General features: G+C 38.5%; 3 protein-coding genes across 3 annotated transcripts; 2 read left to right on the top strand and 1 right to left on the bottom strand.

The window, feature by feature from the left end:
- npy7r (neuropeptide Y receptor Y7) lies at positions 1-5,273 on the top strand. The gene is made up of 2 exons (XM_044039790.1): positions 1-319; positions 3,309-5,273. The coding sequence occupies exon 2, from the start codon at positions 3,336-3,338 to the stop codon at positions 4,452-4,454; it is 1,119 nt and encodes a 372-aa protein (XP_043895725.1). The 5' UTR covers positions 1-319; positions 3,309-3,335; the 3' UTR covers positions 4,455-5,273.
- Positions 5,274-8,124: 2,851 nt separating this feature from the next.
- Positions 8,125-12,964, top strand: prelid1a (PRELI domain containing 1a). Its single transcript, XM_044040737.1, has 6 exons — positions 8,125-8,242; positions 9,826-9,941; positions 10,637-10,862; positions 11,029-11,142; positions 11,442-11,520; positions 11,980-12,964. The coding sequence occupies exons 2-6, from the start codon at positions 9,850-9,852 to the stop codon at positions 12,099-12,101; spliced, it is 633 nt and encodes a 210-aa protein (XP_043896672.1). The 5' UTR covers positions 8,125-8,242; positions 9,826-9,849; the 3' UTR covers positions 12,102-12,964.
- A 559-nt stretch (positions 12,965-13,523) lies between these two features.
- mxd3 (MAX dimerization protein 3) lies at positions 13,524-19,114 on the bottom strand. Its single transcript, XM_044040738.1, has 6 exons — positions 18,909-19,114; positions 17,120-17,219; positions 16,903-16,932; positions 16,665-16,779; positions 15,267-15,432; positions 13,524-14,454 (listed from the first exon to the last, which is right to left on the bottom strand). Exons 1-6 carry the CDS (start codon positions 18,976-18,978, stop codon positions 14,336-14,338), a joined length of 600 nt encoding a protein of 199 aa, XP_043896673.1. The 5' UTR covers positions 18,979-19,114; the 3' UTR covers positions 13,524-14,335.
- Between the last annotated feature and the right edge of the window lie 3,303 nt (positions 19,115-22,417).

Below are 22,417 nucleotides of genomic sequence, written 5' to 3'. Positions count from 1 at the left end.
CGAACAATAAACACATAAAAGTAAACATAATAGACTAACAGTGATAATCAATTGTGTATACGGAGCAACGCACACAGAGTGTCCGCATGTCTTGCCTGCATGCAGCCACAGTAGACTCTCAGGCTGGTGCGAATGTTAGTGGACGCTCTCAGAGACAGAGACAGACTGAATCCTGCAGACCTGCCTCAGGAACGCACGCTCCAGCCACAAGATGCGCGCTGTGAGCCCCAGCTTGGGAGGAGCTTCGGGTTTTCCACCCGCGTTTCCACGCCAGTCTTGAGTGAAGACTCGCTCGCCAAAGGAGATACAGGGCCAAAAGGTGAGTCCATCAACATGTAGATGACGTTCATTGACTTTGAAAGGGTTTTTGTGAGTCTAGTTTGGTGACAAAAATGGCAAAGCCGACGCGCAAGGTATTCGTTTCTCTGTTGTGTTGTGACCGCGTAATCTGCACTTACTGAAAGTACTGCAGGTGCGTAATGTGAGAGGGGGAAAAAAAAAAACCTTTAGAAAAGGAAGATGAACAAGTATCCACATTCATTATGTTCCACACTGTTGTGTGTGCACCTGTCAGGTCGGTTGAATAGGCTCCGGGAGCTCGCATGGAGACATTTGAATGCTGAATGCCAATTCAGCAAGTTAAACAAATGGCGACAAATTACGCACGAACGGAGCATCAATCGCATTTGAGTTGGATTTAGTTATCTCATAATTTGGCGTAATGGCGCTCATTAGAATCCGGTTGTTTGGTGTGTTTGTGCACCGGCAGTTGTACGGGAACAGACTCCTCACAGCGCCTCAAGTCAAGGATTTGCATCGCTGATGAGAAATGGGTGCTTTGATATATTACTGATGCTTGGAAAAGTACACATATCGCCTCCAGCCTGCCTGATAAATCCACGCTGCGCGTCCCCGTGAGACTGTGGTGACAGAGGGTGCAGGCAGAATGTTCATGCGTTCTGGTTATCAACACTGTAGTTGGCAATGCATCATCTCGTTTCAGGGGGTTGTGTGTATGTGTGTGTGTGTATGTGTGTGTGTTAACCCAGGACCAGTAGTCCTCAGCCTGGGCCTAATGAGACAGAACTTCATTTTTGAGGCTCTGGTTGAGATTAGATGTGAATTGTAAATCAATTCAAATCAATCAATAATTTGAACAGATTAAAGACACAAATCTGTGGTCATTACTATCTGTACATGGAGCGTTGTTCCTTACCCTTGGTCTGGGTAAGAAACTGCCCTCAAAAAACATTTAATGGGGAAAAAAGGGGGAAAAACCTGACCTGAGCCAGAGAGGATTGATCCCTGCTCCAAGATGAGCAGACGTGTAATAGATGTTGTGTGCACAGAGCAAATCAACAAAACACATTGTCCACAATATACAGGATATGTTAGTGAACAAAGGAATTGAAGGCAATATAGTATATATACTATGTGTATATACAGTATATAGATAAATATATATATGTATATATATATATATATATATATATGCATGTATTGTGTGTTGTTTATCCTCTTCTTCTACAATCAAGGATAGGTTTATTGCCATGTAGTGTAAAACACAATAGTAATGATTGTAATATAAAAAAAAAATACTAATAAAAAGAATCTATTTTCTGTTCAATGCTCTCCTCTTTAATAATGTAATGTAATGTATTGTTAGCTTCGTACAGTCAGTGTTACGGTGTGAAGGCTGAATAACTGTCACTTCCAACTGTGCTGGAGCACCCGTGTAGCCTTCAGTCAGCATCAAAACTCAAAAGATCTTCAGTTTGTCCCTTGTGGACCAAAATGGCAGCCTCTGTAGAGTTCTAAATATTATTGTTCAATCTTCAAATTCTGCCAAATGAAAATGATCCTGTCTAAATTTTACACACTGGACAGTGAATTCTACATTTGTTGAAAGTGGGGTTTGCTGAGTCTAATGTCACTTGATGCCATTATTTTTATTCTGCTTCATGTAAGTGAAGACTCAACGCTGGTGTTGTTTTTAAAAATGCAAGACAGCATCCAGCGAGAGCCTCTCATCCAGCCCCTCACAGGTAAACGGACAACAGAGTGACAAGATACTTAATTAACAGAAAATATGCTGAAAAGAAAGATCTTTTTTTGCAGACATACAGCACCAGTCTCTCTGTATAGAGTGTTGGCTTACCACACATTATTCCATTAATGAACTGCAGACTGCATGTGCGAGCAGCCACAGCTCTAATGATACAGGTTTGAACTAGATGACTCCTGCTTCCTCTGTCACTTTTTTTGTCCAGCCTTTAAAATGGCTATTCCTTTGGGCACATTGTTGTACTCAAATGAATACTGGTTGCTATAAGCCATGGGCAAGGGATTTTTTTTTAATATGAATAGCACAAGAAGTATGAGCTTTTTCTTTGTATTTGGGAACCAGTGCATTCAAAGCAAGATGGTTTCCTAGCGATTGTCATCTTGGTGAAATGTCCCATTTTCCAAAGAACGTCTCCTTCCTCAATGCGATATTCTGCAGTTGTTGTAATAATTATGCGGCATGCATTAGAGGACTAGTCATATGTCCTTCTCAAAGAAAACCACTCTTTCCAGGTGATATGAGGAGGATGATTGTGTCGCATCTGCCAAGGAAGATACAGTATGTTGACACTTTTCACTGTCTGTCTTTTTAGTTCATTCGTTTGGGTTTCTTTGTGAGCAGCATAACTCAAACAGTAAATGAATGATTTGGAATTTTCTGGAGATGTGGGTCATGGGTAGAGGAAGACATTCTTTGATTCTTTTGGTAGTGATCTGAGTTTGGAAACTAAGCAGCCTTGGTGGAGGTTTTCTGTCTTTGAGATTTAGTTTCAGTCAAATCTCTTGCAGTTCACATAGTACTGATGAGGGTAAAAAGTCCCTGGTGATTAATAACATACTTGGCGGTATGATGCCATTTTGTCCTTGTAATCCTGTTGAGAGGAAGGTTTAAGGTTTATTTTTTTTGGGTGATTGAGGGCATTGCACAGCATTAAAGAGAAGGGCTTATATTAAATGAAAACCCTGAACTGGCCTCAACCCAGGGTTTTAATTTACATGCAAACACAATCTTTGACCAAAGGAAGCCAATGAGGGATCATGTCCCTCATGAGACTCTAGCTGGTGCACATGTACATATTTAAATGTAGGTTGCTTAGTATTATGTGCATTATAAATGTGGAAAGAAATACATTTTTCCACAATGAACAATTTAATGATTTTCCTTTTTAGACCTTGAATGAAATAACATTCTGCTTGGTGCGTCTCAGGCAATAAAATGATTATACTTTTTTTTTTCTTTGCAGGAGCCAGCACAGCTTCTTCCCAATAAAATGAGCCCACCAGACACATCCAACAGCACAGAAGAGGAAGGGGAGGCTGGTGGAACCGATTCCTTGGCTCTGCTAAATGACAGCATGGGTGTACACCCACCTGGTTTCCACACTGACATCACCAAGCACCTTGGAGTTCAGATCACCCTGATAACGGCGTATTCGCTAATCATTCTGCTGGGGCTGCTGGGCAATGCTCTCGTCATCTACATGATTATTCACTACAGAAACATGCGAACAGTGACCAACTTCTTCATAGCGAACCTGGCCCTTGCGGACCTCTTGGTGAACACGCTGTGCCTGCCTTTCACTCTGGTCTACACTCTGTTAGATGAGTGGAAGTTTGGGGCTGTGTTGTGCCACATGGTGCCCTTTGCCCAGGCCCTCAGTGTGCACGTGTCCATCCTTACCATGACTGTCATTGCTCTGGAGCGTTACCGCTGCATCGTTTTCCACCTCAACCGGCGGCTCACGTGGCATTCCAGCTTCCTCATCATGGCCTTCACCTGGACTATGTCTTCTGTCTTGGCTGCGCCCTTGGCCATCTTCAGAGAGTACCGCAACGAAGAGATACCCTCCATCAACCTGCGTATTGCTGTCTGCTCTGAGAAGTGGCCCCATGGCACCAGCAGGGATGGAGTCATTTACAGCCTCTCAATGCTGCTCCTACAGTACATTATCCCTTTAGCCGTCATTAGCTATGCCTACATCTGCATCTGGGTCAAACTGAAGAATCATATCAGTCCATCCAGTCGCAATGACAGCATCAACCGCCGCAAAAAGACCACCAAGATGTTGGCGCTGGTGGTGGTGGTGTTTGCCATCTGCTGGCTGCCCTTCCATGTGTTTCAGTTGGCCAGTGATCTGGACCTGGTTCTCAGGTTCAAGGAGTACAAACTGATATACACAGTGTTCCACATCGTGGCTATGTGCTCCACATTTATCAACCCTCTTCTGTATGGGTGGATGAATAAAAATTACCGTAACGGCTTCCTTATGGTCTTCCGTTGTGAGGATAAGCCGGACGCTTTCCACCCAGAGGGTTCGTTCCGGACACGTTCCATAAGAGGGATGACACTGAATGGCCGTAATGGTGGGCACCCTCCCACTGCTGTATGAGAGGAACACCTTTTTTTTTTTTACTATATAATATTGTTGAACACACTGAATACACCGTTGTTTCGTGTTGCTTGTGGTTCAAAAGTAGCCTTTTGACTCGAATGGTGTGGTCTTGCATATCTTGGTCACTGAGGGCTCAACGCTTTGCATGTAAATCGCCTTATGTAACGGTCTTTACTTTGTGAATGACACTAGTGAAAATACATTCGTCAAACCTATTGAAATTTATGTTGAAAAATGTTTACTCAGCTGTTAAGTAACTCGGTACAATGTATAATGTGTTTTGTTTGTAAGTAATGTCCAAATAATAACGTTCTCAGCTGCATATGCATCGCCTGTCTGGGGCTTTTCGGTGTGTTTACACTTACACTTCTATGGTCAAATGGTGAAACATTTGATCGAGTTTAAACCAATTATTTTTTCAGTAATTACAGTGTTCTAGCTGAACTGTGCATTTAAGGAATCCAGAGCCGGCTACTGCTGATTTTCTGTCCCGCCAGGAAGTTAATTGTGTTCACCTGGCAACAAGCCGTTCCTGATCAGATGGACCAGCAGGACTCTGTGTCCAAAGGAATGGGATTGAAAAGCGGTGAACCGTGTGAAGTGAGAGCAACAAGTTCTTGATGTCTTCATTAGAGAATGGGAGCAGGCAGTGGGTAGGGTGTTTTGGAAGAAGTTAAAACATGCAATGTTTTATTTATTACACTTTACTGATGTATTTTTTTGGTGGCGTTTTGACAGGGGAAACATGAACATTAGTTTGACATTGAGGAAAAATGATGCCTCCATGTGAATGAATAGTAAATATCTGATAAATTATGTCTGCGTGCAGTATATCATTGAAAGTCACGGCATGCTACAAAAACTGCCTTTGTGGTAAAAAAAAAATAAAACTTATGAAAAATCTGTAGCTGGGAAACAGCCAAACCAAAGACAAAAGGTGCATTTAAAAAAGAAAGAAAGAAAAAAGATTAAATCAAGTCCTATAATCAAAGTTTCAGACATGATTTTAAACAAACACCACAACAGTCTAAATAACATTCAGTAAAGTATTTATTGGCGACAAATGTGGCCTATAGAGTGTGATTTATTCTCCAGCAGACAGAATATATATGGTGTTTTGTGCTGCGTGTTTCTCTTGACACCCACATTATTGATTGCATAGCTTAGCCTATACTCCTTTTTATGTGCTGCGGATTATTATAACAGCTCTGAGCCTTTAGTGGGACAACCAGCAGAGGCATATTATACTTAGTTCCACGGCATTTAGGCCCATTAGGTGTTAGAGCTAATGTGGAAGGATTTTGCCACATACTGGAGATGTTTTCAGGGTTGATTTTAGCTGTGCAGAACAAATGATCCATCTGTTCTCTGCTACAGTGTGCTCAAGGCGATATGTGATTACCATGGTCTCCAAAAATTACCATGGATATGTTTATTTTCTTTTTGTGTTTGATTTACCTTTCTCTTGTAGAAAAATGTAATGCACTTTTATGTAATCAAATATTTATTTGTTTTCACAATATACGACCCAAAGACGATTATTGTGGCAATTTACTCCTTCACATAAAAGATTAACAGATCCCCTGAAGTCCGACGACAGTCAACCTATTTTTTTTGATGGGGGGGAGCAAAATAACAAATTAATAAATACATTTGCTATTTTTTTTCACAGCCTTGTTTAATTATCAGAATATAAATTGCGAGGTGGATAGTTTGCCGTCTTGAAAAAGTGGAAACCACTGCTCTTTATGTGCATGTTGTACTGTCACATAGTGACCTCTAGTGTTCAAAGTGTATAGTTTTTGTTCTTTTCAAGAATCAAGAAGAATCAAGAATTTTAATGGTCATTATGAGGACATAACAACATTTTGCACACAATAAAATAACAAAAATAACAAAACACACTTAAATAAGACACAAAGAAATGTAAAACACAACAAAATACAGCCAAAATATAACAAAATAAGTTCAGGATTCAAGATTCAAGATTTCTTTATTGTCATTCCAACACACATTAAGACATGAGATCAGAACAAAATTTCAGTCTCTCCAGAACCTGGTCAGCCCAACAATAAAAAGAAAGAGAGAGAGAAAGAACCAACAGTTTAAACTTAAACAATTTAAAAGGATTTTAAACTTTAAAACCTCTGGAGGTAAGGTGCTGTGTGATTATAAGAGTTAATTTTTATTATTTTTTACATTGTACATTATTACACAATGGAGGAACACTTATGGGATTATGTAGTTAAGAAAATTGAAAACTAAAATATGTCTTTGTATTTTGTATTCTTCAGAGTAGCCACCTTTTGCTTTGATGGCAGGTTTTGCACACTACTGGCGTTCCCTCAGTCAGATTCATGAGGTTGTCACCTAGAATGGTTTTCAGTAAGTAAGTAAAGAAAAAAACGACTGTCCATTATTACTTGAAGACATGAAGGTCAGTCAGTCCGTCTGGAAAATTTCAAGAATTGAATGTGTCCTTAAATGCAGTTAGGAAAACCGTCAAATGCTATAACAAAACTTGCTCTCATGAGGACTGTCCCAGGAAAGAAAGACTTGCCTCTGCTGCAGAGAATGATGAGTTCATCAGAGACACCAGCGTCAGCACCAGCAGTCCTACCACATACGACCCTCTAATCAATTTCATCTGCCTGCCACATAATATCAATTTATAATCAGTCTTGTACAAAGTACCTACCAGTATCTCATCAGAAAATGACTTAGGTAGAAGATGAAGTCACTTTTTATAAAATTACTTAAGTAAAAGTCTTTTAGTATATGACATTTACTGTACTTACGTATCAAAAGTAATTTTGCGGTAAAAATGTGTTTAAGTTTTATTAGTTAAAGTATTTTAAAAAGGGGAGGAGTTAGGATTGGGTCGTAGGGTGAGTTGTCTTTCAAACTGTAAGGTTGTGGGTTCAATTCTTGGCCCTGCTAGTCTATATGTGTCCTTGAACACTTAACCCCATGTTGAAGGGTTTGAGTGGATTATGAAACATGGGTAAGTGGCAAAACTGTAGTGTAAAGCAGCTCATCAAGACTAGAAAAGCTCTATATAAATACAGACCATTACCAACTCTTCTTCTGATTTTATTTGGTAGTAAAGCGTAACAAAGATAGAGGAAATGTAGTGGAGTAAAAGTAAAAGTTGCTAGTAAATGACAAAATGACAAAGTAAAGTACAGAATTTTGTACTTAGTACAAGTAATTGTACTTTGTTACATTCCAACACTGCTTATAACGAGTTATTTTTGTATGTTTTGTTTCATGAATAGATTTGTTTTGCATCATAAATAAGTTTTTTTATTATGAATTATATATTGTTCCATATCAAAACAAAAACCTTCATTTTTCAATTCTGTGAAATATCATCACCTAGTGAACAGTCACTGTCTTTCTTTTTCCCCTTGACCAGACCCCAACTAGCCAGACTAGATGCTCAGTGGCCCCAGGTCAGTTGAGTTTGAGACCCCTGGCCTATAGTGTGCAAAACTGTTATCAAAGCAAAATGTGGTTACTTTGAAGAATGTAAAATATAAAACATATTTTGGTTTGTTTGATTTGTGAGTTTGTGATTTTGATGCCTTCAAGATGCCTACAATATATGAATGAGAGGTTATGTCCAAACCATGGATGTCACTTTTGACTGCAGTTACACAGGAAGTGTCGTCATATTTGACCTTCCCTGTAGTTCCACCCACGGTTGACATGTCGAAACAACAGTGAAGTTTAATCCCACGCGACTGTGAAACAGTCACCTCTTGAATGTTTTCGTCACACAGGTAACATACACTCTCTGCCCGCTGCGTGAGTTTGCTCGCTTCAATGTCCTGTCGTGGTAGTTTTTAGGTGCTAACTTGTAGTCATTCATTCATGTGGTTTGCTTAATGCTAGGCTAGTGGCGCTAGCAGCTGATGCTATGCTAATATAAGAGGAAGCTGAGCAGTGCGTACGTGACAAACGTGACGGTGTTGTTTTTTCGTCTTTATTTCTTTCACTGTGTAAATGTTTATTTAAGTGCGTGACCATAAATGTGTCTAATTGTACTCTTGTGTTTTATTCAAAGGCATTGAATGCGATAGTTCTTTTTTGTGTCATCACGACGCTTTTATCTGGCAAATTCTTTAAAAATGTGCCTCTTTGTGCCTTTGATGTACGATGAATCTATAGTAATATATTTACTTAATTTAGATTTAATTATGAAGTAAGTGAAATTGGTTTATACATACCACATACAATATATAGACCAATCTGAAGGCAGTGTAAACGCCATATTGTACAGTTTCCCTAAAATGTATATACATACACCCACATATCCATATCTCTATATATATATGTATATATATATATATATATACATATGTATGTATGTATGTATATATATATATATATGTATACATACATATGTATATATATATATATATATATATATATATAATGATAAATGAGGTCGACTGACATGGGTCTTTCTGCATTCGATTGTGTTCTTGAGAAATACAGGCAGCCATGCCGATTTATTTATTTAATGCCAAAATGTTTTGCTGTCTTTTCTCCTCATTGTCTGATAAATAGAAATCTAATAGTTTGATAACGAGTGATGCACTAAATTGCTTGACATAAATAAACGCACTGAACAGTAACATCTATGTTTTCTGTCTCTCAACTGCGGTGCCTAAAATATTTTTTAATAAAAATGCAAACAAAGTAAACATTGAATATATTTAAATACAAGCTTCATAGCATAATACAGCTCGAAAAGAAACTTGTTCGAACTCAAATAGTTCACTGGTACTATACTTTCTAGGCCTCTTCAGTAAAATTCTCAGAGCATTGTTTAATGCATCAATAGTCTTTGTATGTTAGATTTGTTGTAGTTTGTCAAGAAGTGTGCAGGATAGAGAGTTGTTTAAATGTGCTTTTAACAGAGATATCTTCCCTTAAACACTTGGTAAATCTGACTGTAAAGACATTTGCTTGAGCATGCACCTTGCACACTGGCATTTTTTCATTAACAAAATGCTTAAGATAGTTTACTTAATCATGATCAATGCCCACCACTTTGAAAAGTATTTTTTATTTATGTAACCTTTATTTAACCAGGTAAAGTCCACTGAGATCAAGATCTCTTTTACAAGGGCGACCTAGCTGGTGAAGAGGTCGGCAACACATGTCACAATAATAATAAATACAAGTTGAAAAGACAGATTACAAACAATACATTTAAATAGACAATAATTTAGACAATACAAACAGTTTGCCAGTTTGGGTCACCTCTTTGTAAATCACCTGTCCTGCTTGTTAACTAATGTGACTGTCATAAAACTTACTGCAGGTACTAATTCATTCTGTTTGTGTATGTGCACAGGGTGCTGAGTAAACAGAGGGAACAATGGTGAAATATTTCTGCTGCGCAGGTTTACTCAAAAGTACCTGGGACCAAGTCTGTATTGCTTTCTGGCAAAGATATCCCAACCCTTACAGGTGTGTGCATTGACAGCAGTTGCTGTGTTCATTCTAATTTTTGTGGTAATGTGATAAGCAGTAGTGCGAGCTGCCAAGCACATTACTTAGTCAGTAATATCACTATATTGATGCTGAATGATATTGTGTTTAATTATTTAATCATGTTTATGTCCAGATAACCACTTTAAATCTTGTAATTTTGCATGCAAAACCTTTTTGAACTGATGCGTGACACAAAACTAACCATCTTGGTTCACCTTAATCAGTGCTGTTTACACCTTAATGCGTAATAACACAAGACTAAAAGGCACTTTTTATCTTAAAGGTGCCGTTTGTAAAATTGAGCAGCATTTATTGGGGAGGTTGCATGTTGCAGCTGAATTTCCCTCACCTCACACCCATCCTTTCCAAGTGTATTGGTGAACCTGTGTAGCCTTCATTTATTATCAAAGCTCAAAAGATGTTTAGTTTGTCTATTGTGGGCTCTTGTTTAAACATGGTGGTTCAAAATGGTATGATGATTGTAATTACATTATCTTCAATTTCTGCCAAATAAAATTCTTTTCTTTATATTACATACATTTATATGTTCTACATTTTTGCTACCTTATCTCAAAATATACCAGTACTAATATCATGTAGTCCAGCAGTTAAATAAATGTGGTGAAAATGATCACATGTCTTGGCTAATTGTAATTCCTTCATTCCCACAGTAATCATGTTTTGACTGAGGACATCATTTTCCGGGAGGTTACTCCAACCAACTGCCTAATTTCCAGGCGTCTGTTGACCAAACATAGTCGAGCACCTCGGTGGATGGAGCGGTACCTTCCAAAACACATGGCCAGCTCAGCGTACGTCATTGAGGACTCCATCGTGGACCCTCAGGAGAGGACCATGACCACACTCTCATGGAACATCAGCCACGCTCGACTAATGGTAACTCCGTCTTTGGTGTTTTACCACAATGTGGCATTACTACCTCCTTTACCTTTCTTTTACCTTAACCTCTAGTGACTCTAAGGGTATTGCACAATGTAGTGACATGATGTTGTTGATGTTTTTTTGTTTTGTTGTTGTCTTAATTTGTTGCTTTCTGTGCCAGTCTGTGGAAGAGCGGTGTGTGTATCAAATTAACCCAGAGAACAACAGTTGGACAGAGCTGAAAAGAGAAGCTTGGATCTCGTCCAATGTCTATGGGCTCTCTAGAGCTATTCAGGTCAGTGGAGCACTACAATGTGTAACAGCACAGGGAAGTGATGTGGGGCATCTTAAATGGTGACATAACAGCCGATCTGTTTATCTGTAATTGGCAAGATAATGCACCGTGTTAAGGGTTAGGGTTAGAATTCGATTGCTGAATAGTTTTAGGACATTAGAAAGATTTATTCATATACTGTATATATATTGTTGAGCTCTGAGGGCGTGCATGAAAGTGAATATATGACTAATTGATTTATAGGTTGTTGACACATGGTACACATCGTATAAGAGGTGTTTTCTGTCTTCTCATTCTAGGAATTTGGTCTCGCAAGGTTCAAGACCAGTGTTACAAAGACAATGAAAGGGTTTGAATATGTGTTGGCCAAAATGCAAGGTAAATGTACTAACTCTTTATTCAATTTATTTATTTATTTATTTATTTTATACTAAAATAGTTAATCTAAAGATATAAGATAAAGCATAACAGATACAGCTACTAAGACTAAGGCGGGTGTAACTACTGACCCTAATAATTTTTGCCATTTGTTGTTATAATTGCTATAAATGTTGTGAAATAGAAAATAGATGCATAAGTGAATCAGGGCTTAAATGTACATCTTAAATGTAAAACATTTGGAATGTCACAAATTTTACTGTCAGATTAACCTGAAAAATATTGATTGCAAAATGTTTCAAGTGTGTCCATCCAACCACCTTCTTTCTGTTGAAACCTAGGTGGCTGATTTAAGTGTGTCTTTTAACAAGACTCTTCCAAGTCTATCAAGGCATAGCCCCAATACATGTAAGCACATTGATTATGCAAATTAAGGTCAATATTGGCTTTTTTCTGCAGGTGAAACTCCATCAAAAACCTTGGCAGTAACAGCAACAGAGCGGGCAAGAGAGACAGCAATGGCAGCTAAGGAGAAAGCCAAAGACTTGGCCTCACATGCTCAAAAGAAACAGTTTGTGTGAAGAACTACCTGAATCACTCGTTCTGTAGCTGCTGACACTGAGACAGATTTGTCTTTCCCATCTTCTCATTGTTCAGACCAGCATCAGGGTAAGATAAACTGATCCCAGTCCTGGGTAGACACCTCTGTGAGGAAGTATCCAAATGAAATTGGTGGGTGGACCGTAAAAGGCCAAAGCTGGGATCAGGAGCCTGCTCCAGCCTCCCTTTCTGTACCATGCCAAATATATCATACCTTTTCTAAGGATTAGATCATCCCAGTTTGACCTGGAGAAAGAAAGTACTGGTCAGATTCTTTACAGCACTAGTTGACATGAAAAAAAAAAAAGATAGGTCTTTGCCTACCTTGATACCTTTCCACAGACCTTTGCTCAACCCATGTGCCTATCAATGTTAATTTGTCATATTATTTTATTATAATTACTTGATTATTAAGGTCCAATTGTCTCAGAATATATATATATATACATATATGTATATATCTATATATGTATGTATATATATGTATGTATATATATATATATACACATGTATAATTAATGCACTGTTGCGTGATTTAGTCATTTAATTACTTTCATGTTCTATTTTTAGTTCATTAGTTAATCATCCTACAAGACCAGCTACTTAAGGCTAAGGTTCACTGACTGAAGAAGGGTCCATGTTGTTGGCAGAATAAATGCCCAGCCCTGTTGACATTGTGGTATAATTTGGTTGCAATGGAAAATCAACATCTTCACTTGAATTTAAAATGTAAAAATTGCATTGTACATTCAGATTACATCAGATGATACGACCCATGCGACGCTTTGCTCTTACTTGGTCAATTAAATATCAAATTGTCAATAAATGGACAGTGTTTTTGTAACCATCTTGCTGTGATGACTCTTGGGTAAGAGAGGAACCATGGAGTTTTAATTCCGGTAAAACAATCATACAAAAAGGCTCATAAATATAGAAAATATTTATTCAGTAAAAAAAAAAAAGATTACACCAGTACAAAATGCTACATAATATTACTGGGCGGAGAGACAGAAGAATGCATACATACTATTAAAAGCTAATAAGGCATCTTGCATATACAAGTGAAGCACCTTCAGTTATTAAATACATAGCAATGAATAAAGTAGATACTTGTAATACAGCATTAATTGCATTATCGTTACAAGTAGGAATGACCTGCCTGAGTGGTGAATGTGTTGCATGCATAATAAACATTTTAAATGACAAATGCACAAGCAGCGTAAGTGTGCAGTCGTGACGACGGACACTAGGAGAGATCAGTTGATTTTTAACAGTGCATAAAACTCATTAGATCTGTGCAAGAGCCTCCTATAATGCTCACACGTAGTCTCTTTCACACAGTTCTTGCACCTTCCTCTACGTTCATCTCGCACTGAAGTGTCAAAAAAAGAATGCACCAGAAATTATATTTGGCGGTTTAATGTAATTGCCAGACATAATTGTGCAAATATGACAAGTTCATTTCTCGTCCGTTTTTCTTTTGATGTACCCACAATTTTTTGGAGATTGAAAACAAGTGCAATAATGATATAGTAATAATAATAATATGATCAGTTTGTGCAACAGAAGGAAAAGAACAAAACACATGACTGAACTTACATGATAATAAAAAAAAAACATAGCACAGGTTAATGTTTAAGTGCATGCTACACATGATGTTTGCGGAGATATAAACTTAGTGCTCAAGAGAAGCTGTAAAGATCACCAGACCAAATCTGATTTAAGGCAGAATTCAGTATAGACATACTGTAGTAGAGAATAAATAAGAAGCCCTTATGTGGATTAAGAAAAGTCCTTAAAGACAGGTGAACTGTTTGGATCATTGTAGGCTACAGACGCCTCATGGCTTAGGAGGAAAAAAACAAACATCAGTGGTTGATGCCAATTACACACACATACACACACACATATGTATATGTAGATGCGAAATGTTACATCCATCCCAGCTCAGTGATTTTAACTGCTATTCAGTGCAAATGGACACAGCTCATTCATACCCAACATTATTGTTTAGCTTGTTGTCTGACATTATTTAAAAGTCAAAAGTGACTCCTGTTCAAAAAGAAAAAGAAAAAATAAGTGTTCAGCTGTACAGTAACGTCTTTGTCCTCTGTGTCGCGTCCTCCATTTGCTGTGTTTTTTTTTGGAATGTTTACCTCCTCTTCCTCTCCATCTCAGTGACATAAAGGGAGTTCCTGTAGAGTTTACTGCTCTGTCATAGCCAGGCTTTGTCCATGCTGGAGTAACAGTGATCTGCATCTGTGTGTGTCATGCTCAGTCCGTCAGAGTCCACGCAGTCGAACACGATGCCCTCTACGTCGACCTCCACGTCCTCTGTGATGAAACGAGAGCATTGTTTTCAAATGAAAGGGTAGTAGTGTGGATATCGTTTGATAGAGTATAGTAAACGTGGACTGCCAATTTGCTTGAATGAATGAATATCATAAGATCATTTAACACAAACGTGTCAATAACAAAAGAATGAATAGACTGAAGTGCATGGCTTGTTTGTGCCTATTTATCTAATTATAATAATAGTACTGAACTGTCAATTCACAAGCTGACTTTTTTTAAAAAGTCAGCTTGTTATAAACCATTTCAAATCATCACTGAGTTCATTCCATAACTTTACCCCCTAAACACCAGATGTCCAACTTCATTTATTATTCTAACTGCTTTGTTCTGAAGTTCAAGTTTGTTTGCCCCAAATGTCTTAAGCTTAGCTTAAAACAAATTCTGGAAACATCACACTTTGCTCTGTCGACGTCTGCCGTCGTTATTATTTACCTGCACAGAACAAAGCCTGTGGACTCATGGTTGCTATTTTTAGAGCTCAAAAGAAAGAGATTGTAGTCTTCAAGACCTGTTGTACGGCCCTTTGAAATAAATCTTGATATGCCGGCTTTTCCGGTTTCCTCCCACAGTCCAAAAAACTGCAGAATTGGGGGAATTGGACACTACATTGACCCGAGTGGATGGTTGTTTGTCTCTATATGGCCCCCCGCCTTTCACCCTATGTCAGCTGGGATTGGCACTAGCGCCCCCACGACCCTCATGTGGAGGATAACGCGGCAGAAGATGAATGAGTGAGTGAATGAATGACAAAGAGGTCGAGATGAGACGCTTTTCGTGTCTGAGAGACGCACCTCTGTCGGAGTCGGACCTGTCCGAGGACATGGTCGACCCATGACTGTTGTTCCTCATCCTCTCGCTGCCCCTCTGGAGCTGCTCGAGCCGAACCCGCAGCTCTCTCTGCTCCCAGCGCAGGCGGTCCTTCAGCTGCTCGGCGCGCTCATCCTGCTCCTGCAGCTTCTGATGTGAGAGACAGAGAGAGAGAGAGGAGAACAAGTGAGCAAAATTATAGACAATTCGGCCAAATACGCAATACACAAATGACAGATTGTGCAAAATGTCAACTGAATTGAAATTCACTTCGAATAGAGCAGAAGAAGAAGAAGATCGCTGAAGAACTGCATTGTGCAACACGAGTGGAGAAATAAACTTTCCAAGCATCAGCCAATCATATTCATCCATCCATTCATCCATCTTCTACTGCTTTATCCTCCACCTGAGCGTCACGCTATCTCATAAGCCTAGCATTTCTTCTTCATTAAGCACTTTGTATTGCATCTTTGCAAAAAGGAATTCGATTATTTGATTAAAATAGAATGATAAGAAAGCAGTTGCTGCACCCAACAAAACCTCAACACTTCATGCTTTTGAACAAATGAATTACCAACCCTGCCAGCACCAAGTGTTAAAAAATCTATGGTAAAACGTGTTACTGGAAACACAAGGAAACAGATGGAACAGGTTGACTGAGGACGCCATCGCCACAGCCCTGTACTCTGAATCACTGAATCATCTGCAACGTCAGGATGCGTTTTCACTGACTACAGCTCAGCCTTTAATACCACCATCCTGGATATTTTGGTCAACAAACTATCAGACTTAGGTCTCTCCCAACTCACAAGCTCCCGGATCAAAGATTCTCTCACCCACCAGCCACAGACGGTGGAACTTGGCCCCTGTGCCTCTTCTACCCAAACACGAGTCCACTACTCTGTTCACTCTGCACCTTCGACTGCAGTCCAGGGAGGGGACAGGGATGAGCTCCAGAGGGTGGTTAATACAGCACAGAAGATCACTCGCTGCCCCCTCCTCCCCTCCCTGAGAGACATTTACACCTCCTGATGCCTCAGCAGAGCTAAGACACGTCATTAACGTCAGTACATATCATGACTTCCACCTGTCTGACCTGTTGTTACAGATCCATCCGAACCGGGACAAACTGTGTCGGGGGACAACTTCTTCCCTAAAGCCATAACCACACTGAACTCACACATACTCCTCCCTGTGCAATTAAGACAATGTGCAATATCACCAACCCACCTCCCCCTCCTTGTGCAATAAAGGTCCTGTGCCATTAAGTTACATTTACAGTCCATTAGTATTTAACATTTCTTATTTTTATGTCAGAATATTGTGTATTTTTGATTTTTGACTCTATTCTAAAACATCAATAAGAGCATCTGTTGGTCTACCTTTATGTGAAGCTGAGCTCGTCGCAGCAGGTTGAGGGTGGTGTTCCTCATGGAGTCGGACGAGAGAGGCACTTGTTCCTTGAGCTGCTCCAGGCAGTGCCTCAGCTGAGCTCGTCTGCGAAGCACAACAAGAAGCATCCACTCGTGAGGTTCGTCCGCGCGCGTGCGAATAGGGCGTTAAAGATCGCAAATAAAGTCTGACCTAGGTTTCATGTTATGGTCAAAACAAAACAATTACCTGTTTTTTTCCAGCTCGTTGTGAACTGACCTGCAGCAACGGGGACAGAGAGAGAGAGAAAGAGGTTGTTGAGCACTGAGATGACAGAAACTGCTGCCTGGTGATGTCAGTTTCTGAGTTAATTGTGTTTGAAAGGGTTCTTTATCAGAACAGAGTGTCACACTGTGCAGCCACACCCTCAGTGTGTGTCAGTTGCTGCGTTATGTAATGTATTCACCTATTGCCACCAGCAGATATCTTCTTACTCTTCTGTTTGCTCCTCTTATCAGAGTGACCTGGGCTGAGAGGCAGGAGCGAAGCGTATCCATGTTCTGCCTCTGTTCAGGAAACAAACAAACAAACAAATAAATAAATAAATAAACAAAGACAACAAAAATCAGCTGTGTTAGGCAAACTAGTTGTAATGACATGTAGCACTTTTTTAGCTGTGCAATAAATACAGAACATGTATTGTTCATGTGATATCAATATGTGTAATAGACATATAGCAAAATATATATATACAGATTACAAAGAGTGCTTGAACTGTGAGACAGCAAGTACACAACACCCATATACACACATTACAACTTTAACTTGTTTTCTGATATGAATTTAACTGTTTTTGGTATTAAGGGTTTTTTTGTTGTCAGAAAATGTTTTAAGGGGGACATTACGATGTATACTCATATACAATGTTCTCTCTTAATGCCTTATATAACCTACTGCAATGAAGTTTGTGCTAATACCTTTGAAACACCAAAAGCAATTTTCATTTAGCCAAAAAGGTCTATAAAAATCATCACCCATTCTACTCTAAGTATAATAAACCAAAGTAATGCATTATTCCTGAACCTACAGACATTAACGCTTTACGACCTAGAGGACCTGTGCGCTTTTAAGATGTATGTTTTAAATGAAAAATGACCTTCTGCCGAAAATAATACAGAATCTGTTCACAACCAAAGAGAGTCAGGGGAAAAACTGTATATCAGTTAAGGATGATGTGAGGAATTAAAATGAACTACTTCAACTTTTCAAACTTCAAAACACACAAACTGGAGATGAATGTAGTTTTCTTGTTTTAAATATAAGGGTTTTGTTTTATAAATTATGCACTGATGGGTAAGTATTAAGCTTGAGCTTCAGCCTTTCTTTTTTTGGCTATTTCTTTATGTGCGGAATGCTGCTATGCCACTAAAACCTTGTCATGAGAAAGGAAATAATGCACCGTGTTAACAGCAAACAACAGAACTCAAAAAGACATTGTATATTCATGTTTTTGATTATCTACATACATACAACATATTTTCTTAATATCACGAAGCAGCTCTTACACTTTCATGGTATAATAGTGCTATTAACAAGTAACAGCAGCTACTTTTGTTGTATCTTTTGTTTTGTTGTGTTGTATGTTTTTGCTTTTATTGGACTTAATGCACTTAATGTGAAGCACTTAGAGTTGTGTTTAGATAAAGTGAGTAAGTAAATAAGTAATAATAATAACATTCTAACAGTGTGTGTCTTCTGCAGACTGAGGACAAAGACATCCCACTGCTGCTGTCATCATCAGCATCTTCTGCTGGACGGTTTGTTTCTGGTTTTGGCGCCATCACGCAGCAATTATACGCCCTGATGCAAACACTTTTATACACGAATCGGTTGAAAGTGGCGGTGCAGCGTTAGCAGAGTTGAATACTGGAGGAAATCTGCCCCGTCGTCGTCCTTTATTTCTGCCGCTCTTTCATCGACTGAGCGCTCAGATTCATTTTCAAACTGGCCCAGATTGGCGCCTTTGAGTACAATGATGCCTCCGATATGTAGGTCACTGAGTCAGACGGGAAAGATCGCCTGCAACTATCGCCCTGCAACAATATCATAGAAATTCCCGGGATATTGAGCTGTGTTGTGTATCCAAAGTGTGTTCTGTGTGTCCAGTTGCAGCCGCTTCATTGTGCATTTTGTTGTTTAACGATAAGTAACTTCCTCCCCCTTCCCAGACTGACAGCTCCCACCAAAATACGCACCTCTCTCTCTTCTCTCAAGAAACTCCGCGGCCCGCAGAAGCACCTGGATGTTGCAAACGTGTCCTTCCATTGTTGATTGTTTTCTTTCCTTGTTTTGAGGGAGTAAATAAAACAGACGCGGGCGAACGAGGTGAAGCGGCTCAAGCGTCAGTAGCCTGGAGAGATGAAGCTGAGTGTGACTGCTGCAGCTGCTGCTGCTGCTACGTCCCCACTCAACACTCACGCCGCCTTTACGCACCGCAAGTCACCTCGGACATTTGAAACTCGTCCTCATGCCTCTCGTCTTTTTTTGTTGTATTCTCTTACTTGTTTTTAAATCTCCCTTTTGCATCACGACTACATTTTTTAAGAGATATTTCTTGTCATTTCATCAAATGTTTTAAAGATATCCATTAAAAATTCCAAGAAAACGTATCAGTTGATCAACATACACCTGTTTATTTAGATCACATTAGAATAGAATAGAATAGAATATACTTTATTAATCCCTTGCGGGAAATTCTTTCGTCACAGCGCTCCAGTGTACGAAGGTAACGAATATTATAGCAGCAATTTAAAATTTTTTTTTTTTTTACAAAGTTAAGAACTATAAGAATAAGTGAGAATAAACCTAAAAATAAAATTACAAAGTTAAAAGAATACGAATAAAATAAGAATAAATTTAAATAAATTTACAAACCTGCACCTCCCCCCATATTAACAATATATGCATACCATCTACAGTATATTTTATCCATATCTTCATGTAAGCCTGTCTAGTGTTTTGTCTGACGTGTTATTTTATCTCTTTAATTGCTGATTTTTGTGAACTATGTATCAAAACAAACACTTTTAATTTTAAATGGTGTGCAATATCATCCTACATGTTTTTAATTGGAACATTGTGATGGATTATCAAGATATCACTTTAATTTCTAATGACTGTAAATTTAAACTGTAAATTTAGTGGCCCCCCAGGTCAATTTGAGTTTGGAATCCCCTGGAATAGACTCTAATTCTCTATATTATTTACACAATTTGTCATGTGTTGTACTTTATTGTTGGCAAAAACCTGAGCTCTACCTGTGAATTACTGTTAGTTTAAAGTGACAATAACCGCCACACAATGTTTGTGTATTGCAATAATTTACCCGAGCCTGTAAAATGACGAGTTAATTATGATGTAGACTACTATGATATTACGTATTCTCATCAAGCATATAGTATAAAATATGAGCGCTGCAGCAGACACAGTTAAAGTAAACATTATATTTCAGGCTTACAATTTCCGGAAGTAATTGAAGGCATCGCAAAACGCCGTAAACGTCACTGTCAAGCCCCCGTCCCCTCCCTCCCCTTCACTGTCTGCACCTTTGTTTTTCAGACATGTATTCATATGACATGACCTTATTTAATCTGCTCAACATGGCCCTGGTTCACAAAACAGGTTTAGCGAAAGTGTTAGTTTTATTAAAAGTGTGATTAAACTTAATTTACTCATTTTCATATACAATTGGTGATTTGTTTCATTATTATTTATGATCATTTCAACATTTGACTCCATTTAAGGGAGTAGCATAAGTATTTAAGTAAAGCTGAGTAGACACAACTATAGTTTTTTAAAGACAAGTCAGTTACTATATTTAATTGAACATTAATAAAACAGTACATTTCACCTGCCTTACTTTCAGATCCATATTTTCATCAGTCGCAATTTGTCTCCATCTGGACTAACAAATTTAATCCAACAAACTAATTCAGCGCTTTAATCTCAGTTAAGAACATTAAAGTCTGCCATCGCCGAGCGGAAAGACAACTTGGCTTGTGACCAAAGCGGTTGCTGGTTTGAGAATTGATCCACTCTTTTCTCACATTCAACCTCCTACTTTTATACAGTAAGTGTCCACTGACACACAGTAATCTTTTCAGCTCCACCGGATTGAAATGCACTGCTCTTTACATTTCTGTTACCATGGTGTGTAGCTGTATCTGAGCACATTTAATAGTATCATAATCAGAATATGTGGATATAATGTATATTCAAATCAAGGTTCCATAACAGATTAATTGGTTATGGTCCTATAACACAGATGTTGGCTGTGACCCCCTGTGGCCTCCACCAAACAATATGCTTTCCCTTTTATATTGTGCCTAAAGCAGGAAATCAGCACTTATTAATACAACAACATTTTCATGTTGTTGTATTACATTTGTTGTATCTTTTAATGTCTATGACAAATGTATATAATAAAGTAAATGAATGAATGAATAAAATAAAGTTAATGGGCAGGTTCATAAAGAGACTAAGGCTCCTCACTTGCATTGTTTGCCCCCTCTGTTAGACTTTAGACATCTATACAAAACTACTGAGATGTGATACAGTGTGATTATAGCGCCATACTATTGCAGTGAATGGGAGCAGAAGAGGCAGAAGAGACAGGAATCACTAACATAAGCTAGATAGTCCTTTATTTGTCCTGCGGTGAGGAAGTTTACATTGGCACAGCAGCAAAGACAGTAAATGTAAAGATAATAAACATGTGAAAGTACAATATAGAAAGATATTAACAATACACAAACATCTGTTTGTATGTGCCTCCCCCTGCTAATTGTAATAAAATAATTTATATACACAAACAATATTTAGTGCTGTGCTGTTTATGGCCAGTTAAAGGTCAAAGGTCCAGTGTGTGGCATTTTATTGGCAGAAATTTTATTTATTACCTGTTTGCACAAGTCATCTCATATGCTGCCAGGTTTCTACAGCGAACCGAATAGGCAAACCAGCCAGAGTATGTATTTTGCATTTTAATGCAGGTCATACTACAAACAGAGAGAGAAGTTTTCGTCCTAACAGACACCTTTTCTGTATTTTCTGTACCTTATCTGTAAAAAAAGACCACCATATTCCCCAACCACTTGGGAAAGGGAGGGAGGGTTGACCACAGCTGTCCTCCCTTTTTTATGATGAGCAGTCTCACCATCACTAATTCCTTCACACTGGTGAATTAAACTTTTTAAAAAATATATTAATACTGCATTTAATTAGCCCGTAATGATATACATATTGAAACTGAAATTGTGACACTCTAACCCATGACCTGTGGAAAAGGCAGATTTGTGACTTAGAACTCCCCAGAGTATGTCCCATGCAGCCCTAGTATTTAGCCCCCTCACAACGTATACAGGCCTCAACAGAAATTAGGTATTATTACATACAATACAGATTTGTTGCAAACAAATGGCAAAAAAACCCAAAAGTTATTTATCTCAAGTGCTTAAAGGGTGGTTTGAACAACTACTATGAGCAGTATTTTCAGTTTAATTGTTCTCAGCTATCTCACACACATATACAGTAGGCTTTATACTTAATAATATACTTATAATATACTTTATAATTTAAATGTTATTATTGACTAACCTTTTAGAGCGTAGTTGAAATGTTTGTGTTCATTGACAACTGTGCCTTTAAATTACCCACGGGAAGAAATAAAGTATTTTCAAATTGACAGAAGAAAGTGGGAGGGGAG

The sequence above is a fragment of the Solea senegalensis genome, linkage group LG12, assembly GCF_019176455.1.
Source record: "Solea senegalensis isolate Sse05_10M linkage group LG12, IFAPA_SoseM_1, whole genome shotgun sequence".
Classification (NCBI taxonomy): domain Eukaryota; kingdom Metazoa; phylum Chordata; class Actinopteri; order Pleuronectiformes; family Soleidae; genus Solea; species Solea senegalensis.
This window is presented reverse-complemented; position numbering and strand designations above follow the sequence as displayed.

What these genes read in the sequence shown, in the direction of transcription:
- npy7r (XM_044039790.1), top strand. Translation starts at nt 3,336, where the DNA reads ATGAGCCCACCAGACACATCCAACAGCACAGAAGAGGAAGGGGAGGCT.
- prelid1a (XM_044040737.1), top strand. Translation starts at nt 9,850, where the DNA reads ATGGTGAAATATTTCTGCTGCGCAGGTTTACTCAAAAGTACCTGGGAC. An exon ending in AGATATCCCAACCCTTACAG is followed by an intron (nt 9,942 to 10,636) that starts GTGTGTGCATTG and finishes TCATTCCCACAG; the next exon opens with TAATCATGTTTTGACTGAGG. An exon ending in GGCTCTCTAGAGCTATTCAG is followed by an intron (nt 11,143 to 11,441) that starts GTCAGTGGAGCA and finishes TTCTCATTCTAG; the next exon opens with GAATTTGGTCTCGCAAGGTT.
- mxd3 (XM_044040738.1), bottom strand. Translation starts at nt 18,978, where the DNA reads ATGGAAGGACACGTTTGCAACATCCAGGTGCTTCTGCGGGCCGCGGAG. An exon ending in AACGAGCTGGAAAAAAACAG is followed by an intron (nt 16,780 to 16,902) that starts GTAATTGTTTTG and finishes TGTGCTTCGCAG; the next exon opens with ACGAGCTCAGCTGAGGCACT. An exon ending in CAGGTCCGACTCCGACAGAG is followed by an intron (nt 14,455 to 15,266) that starts GTGCGTCTCTCA and finishes GTTTCATCACAG; the next exon opens with AGGACGTGGAGGTCGACGTA.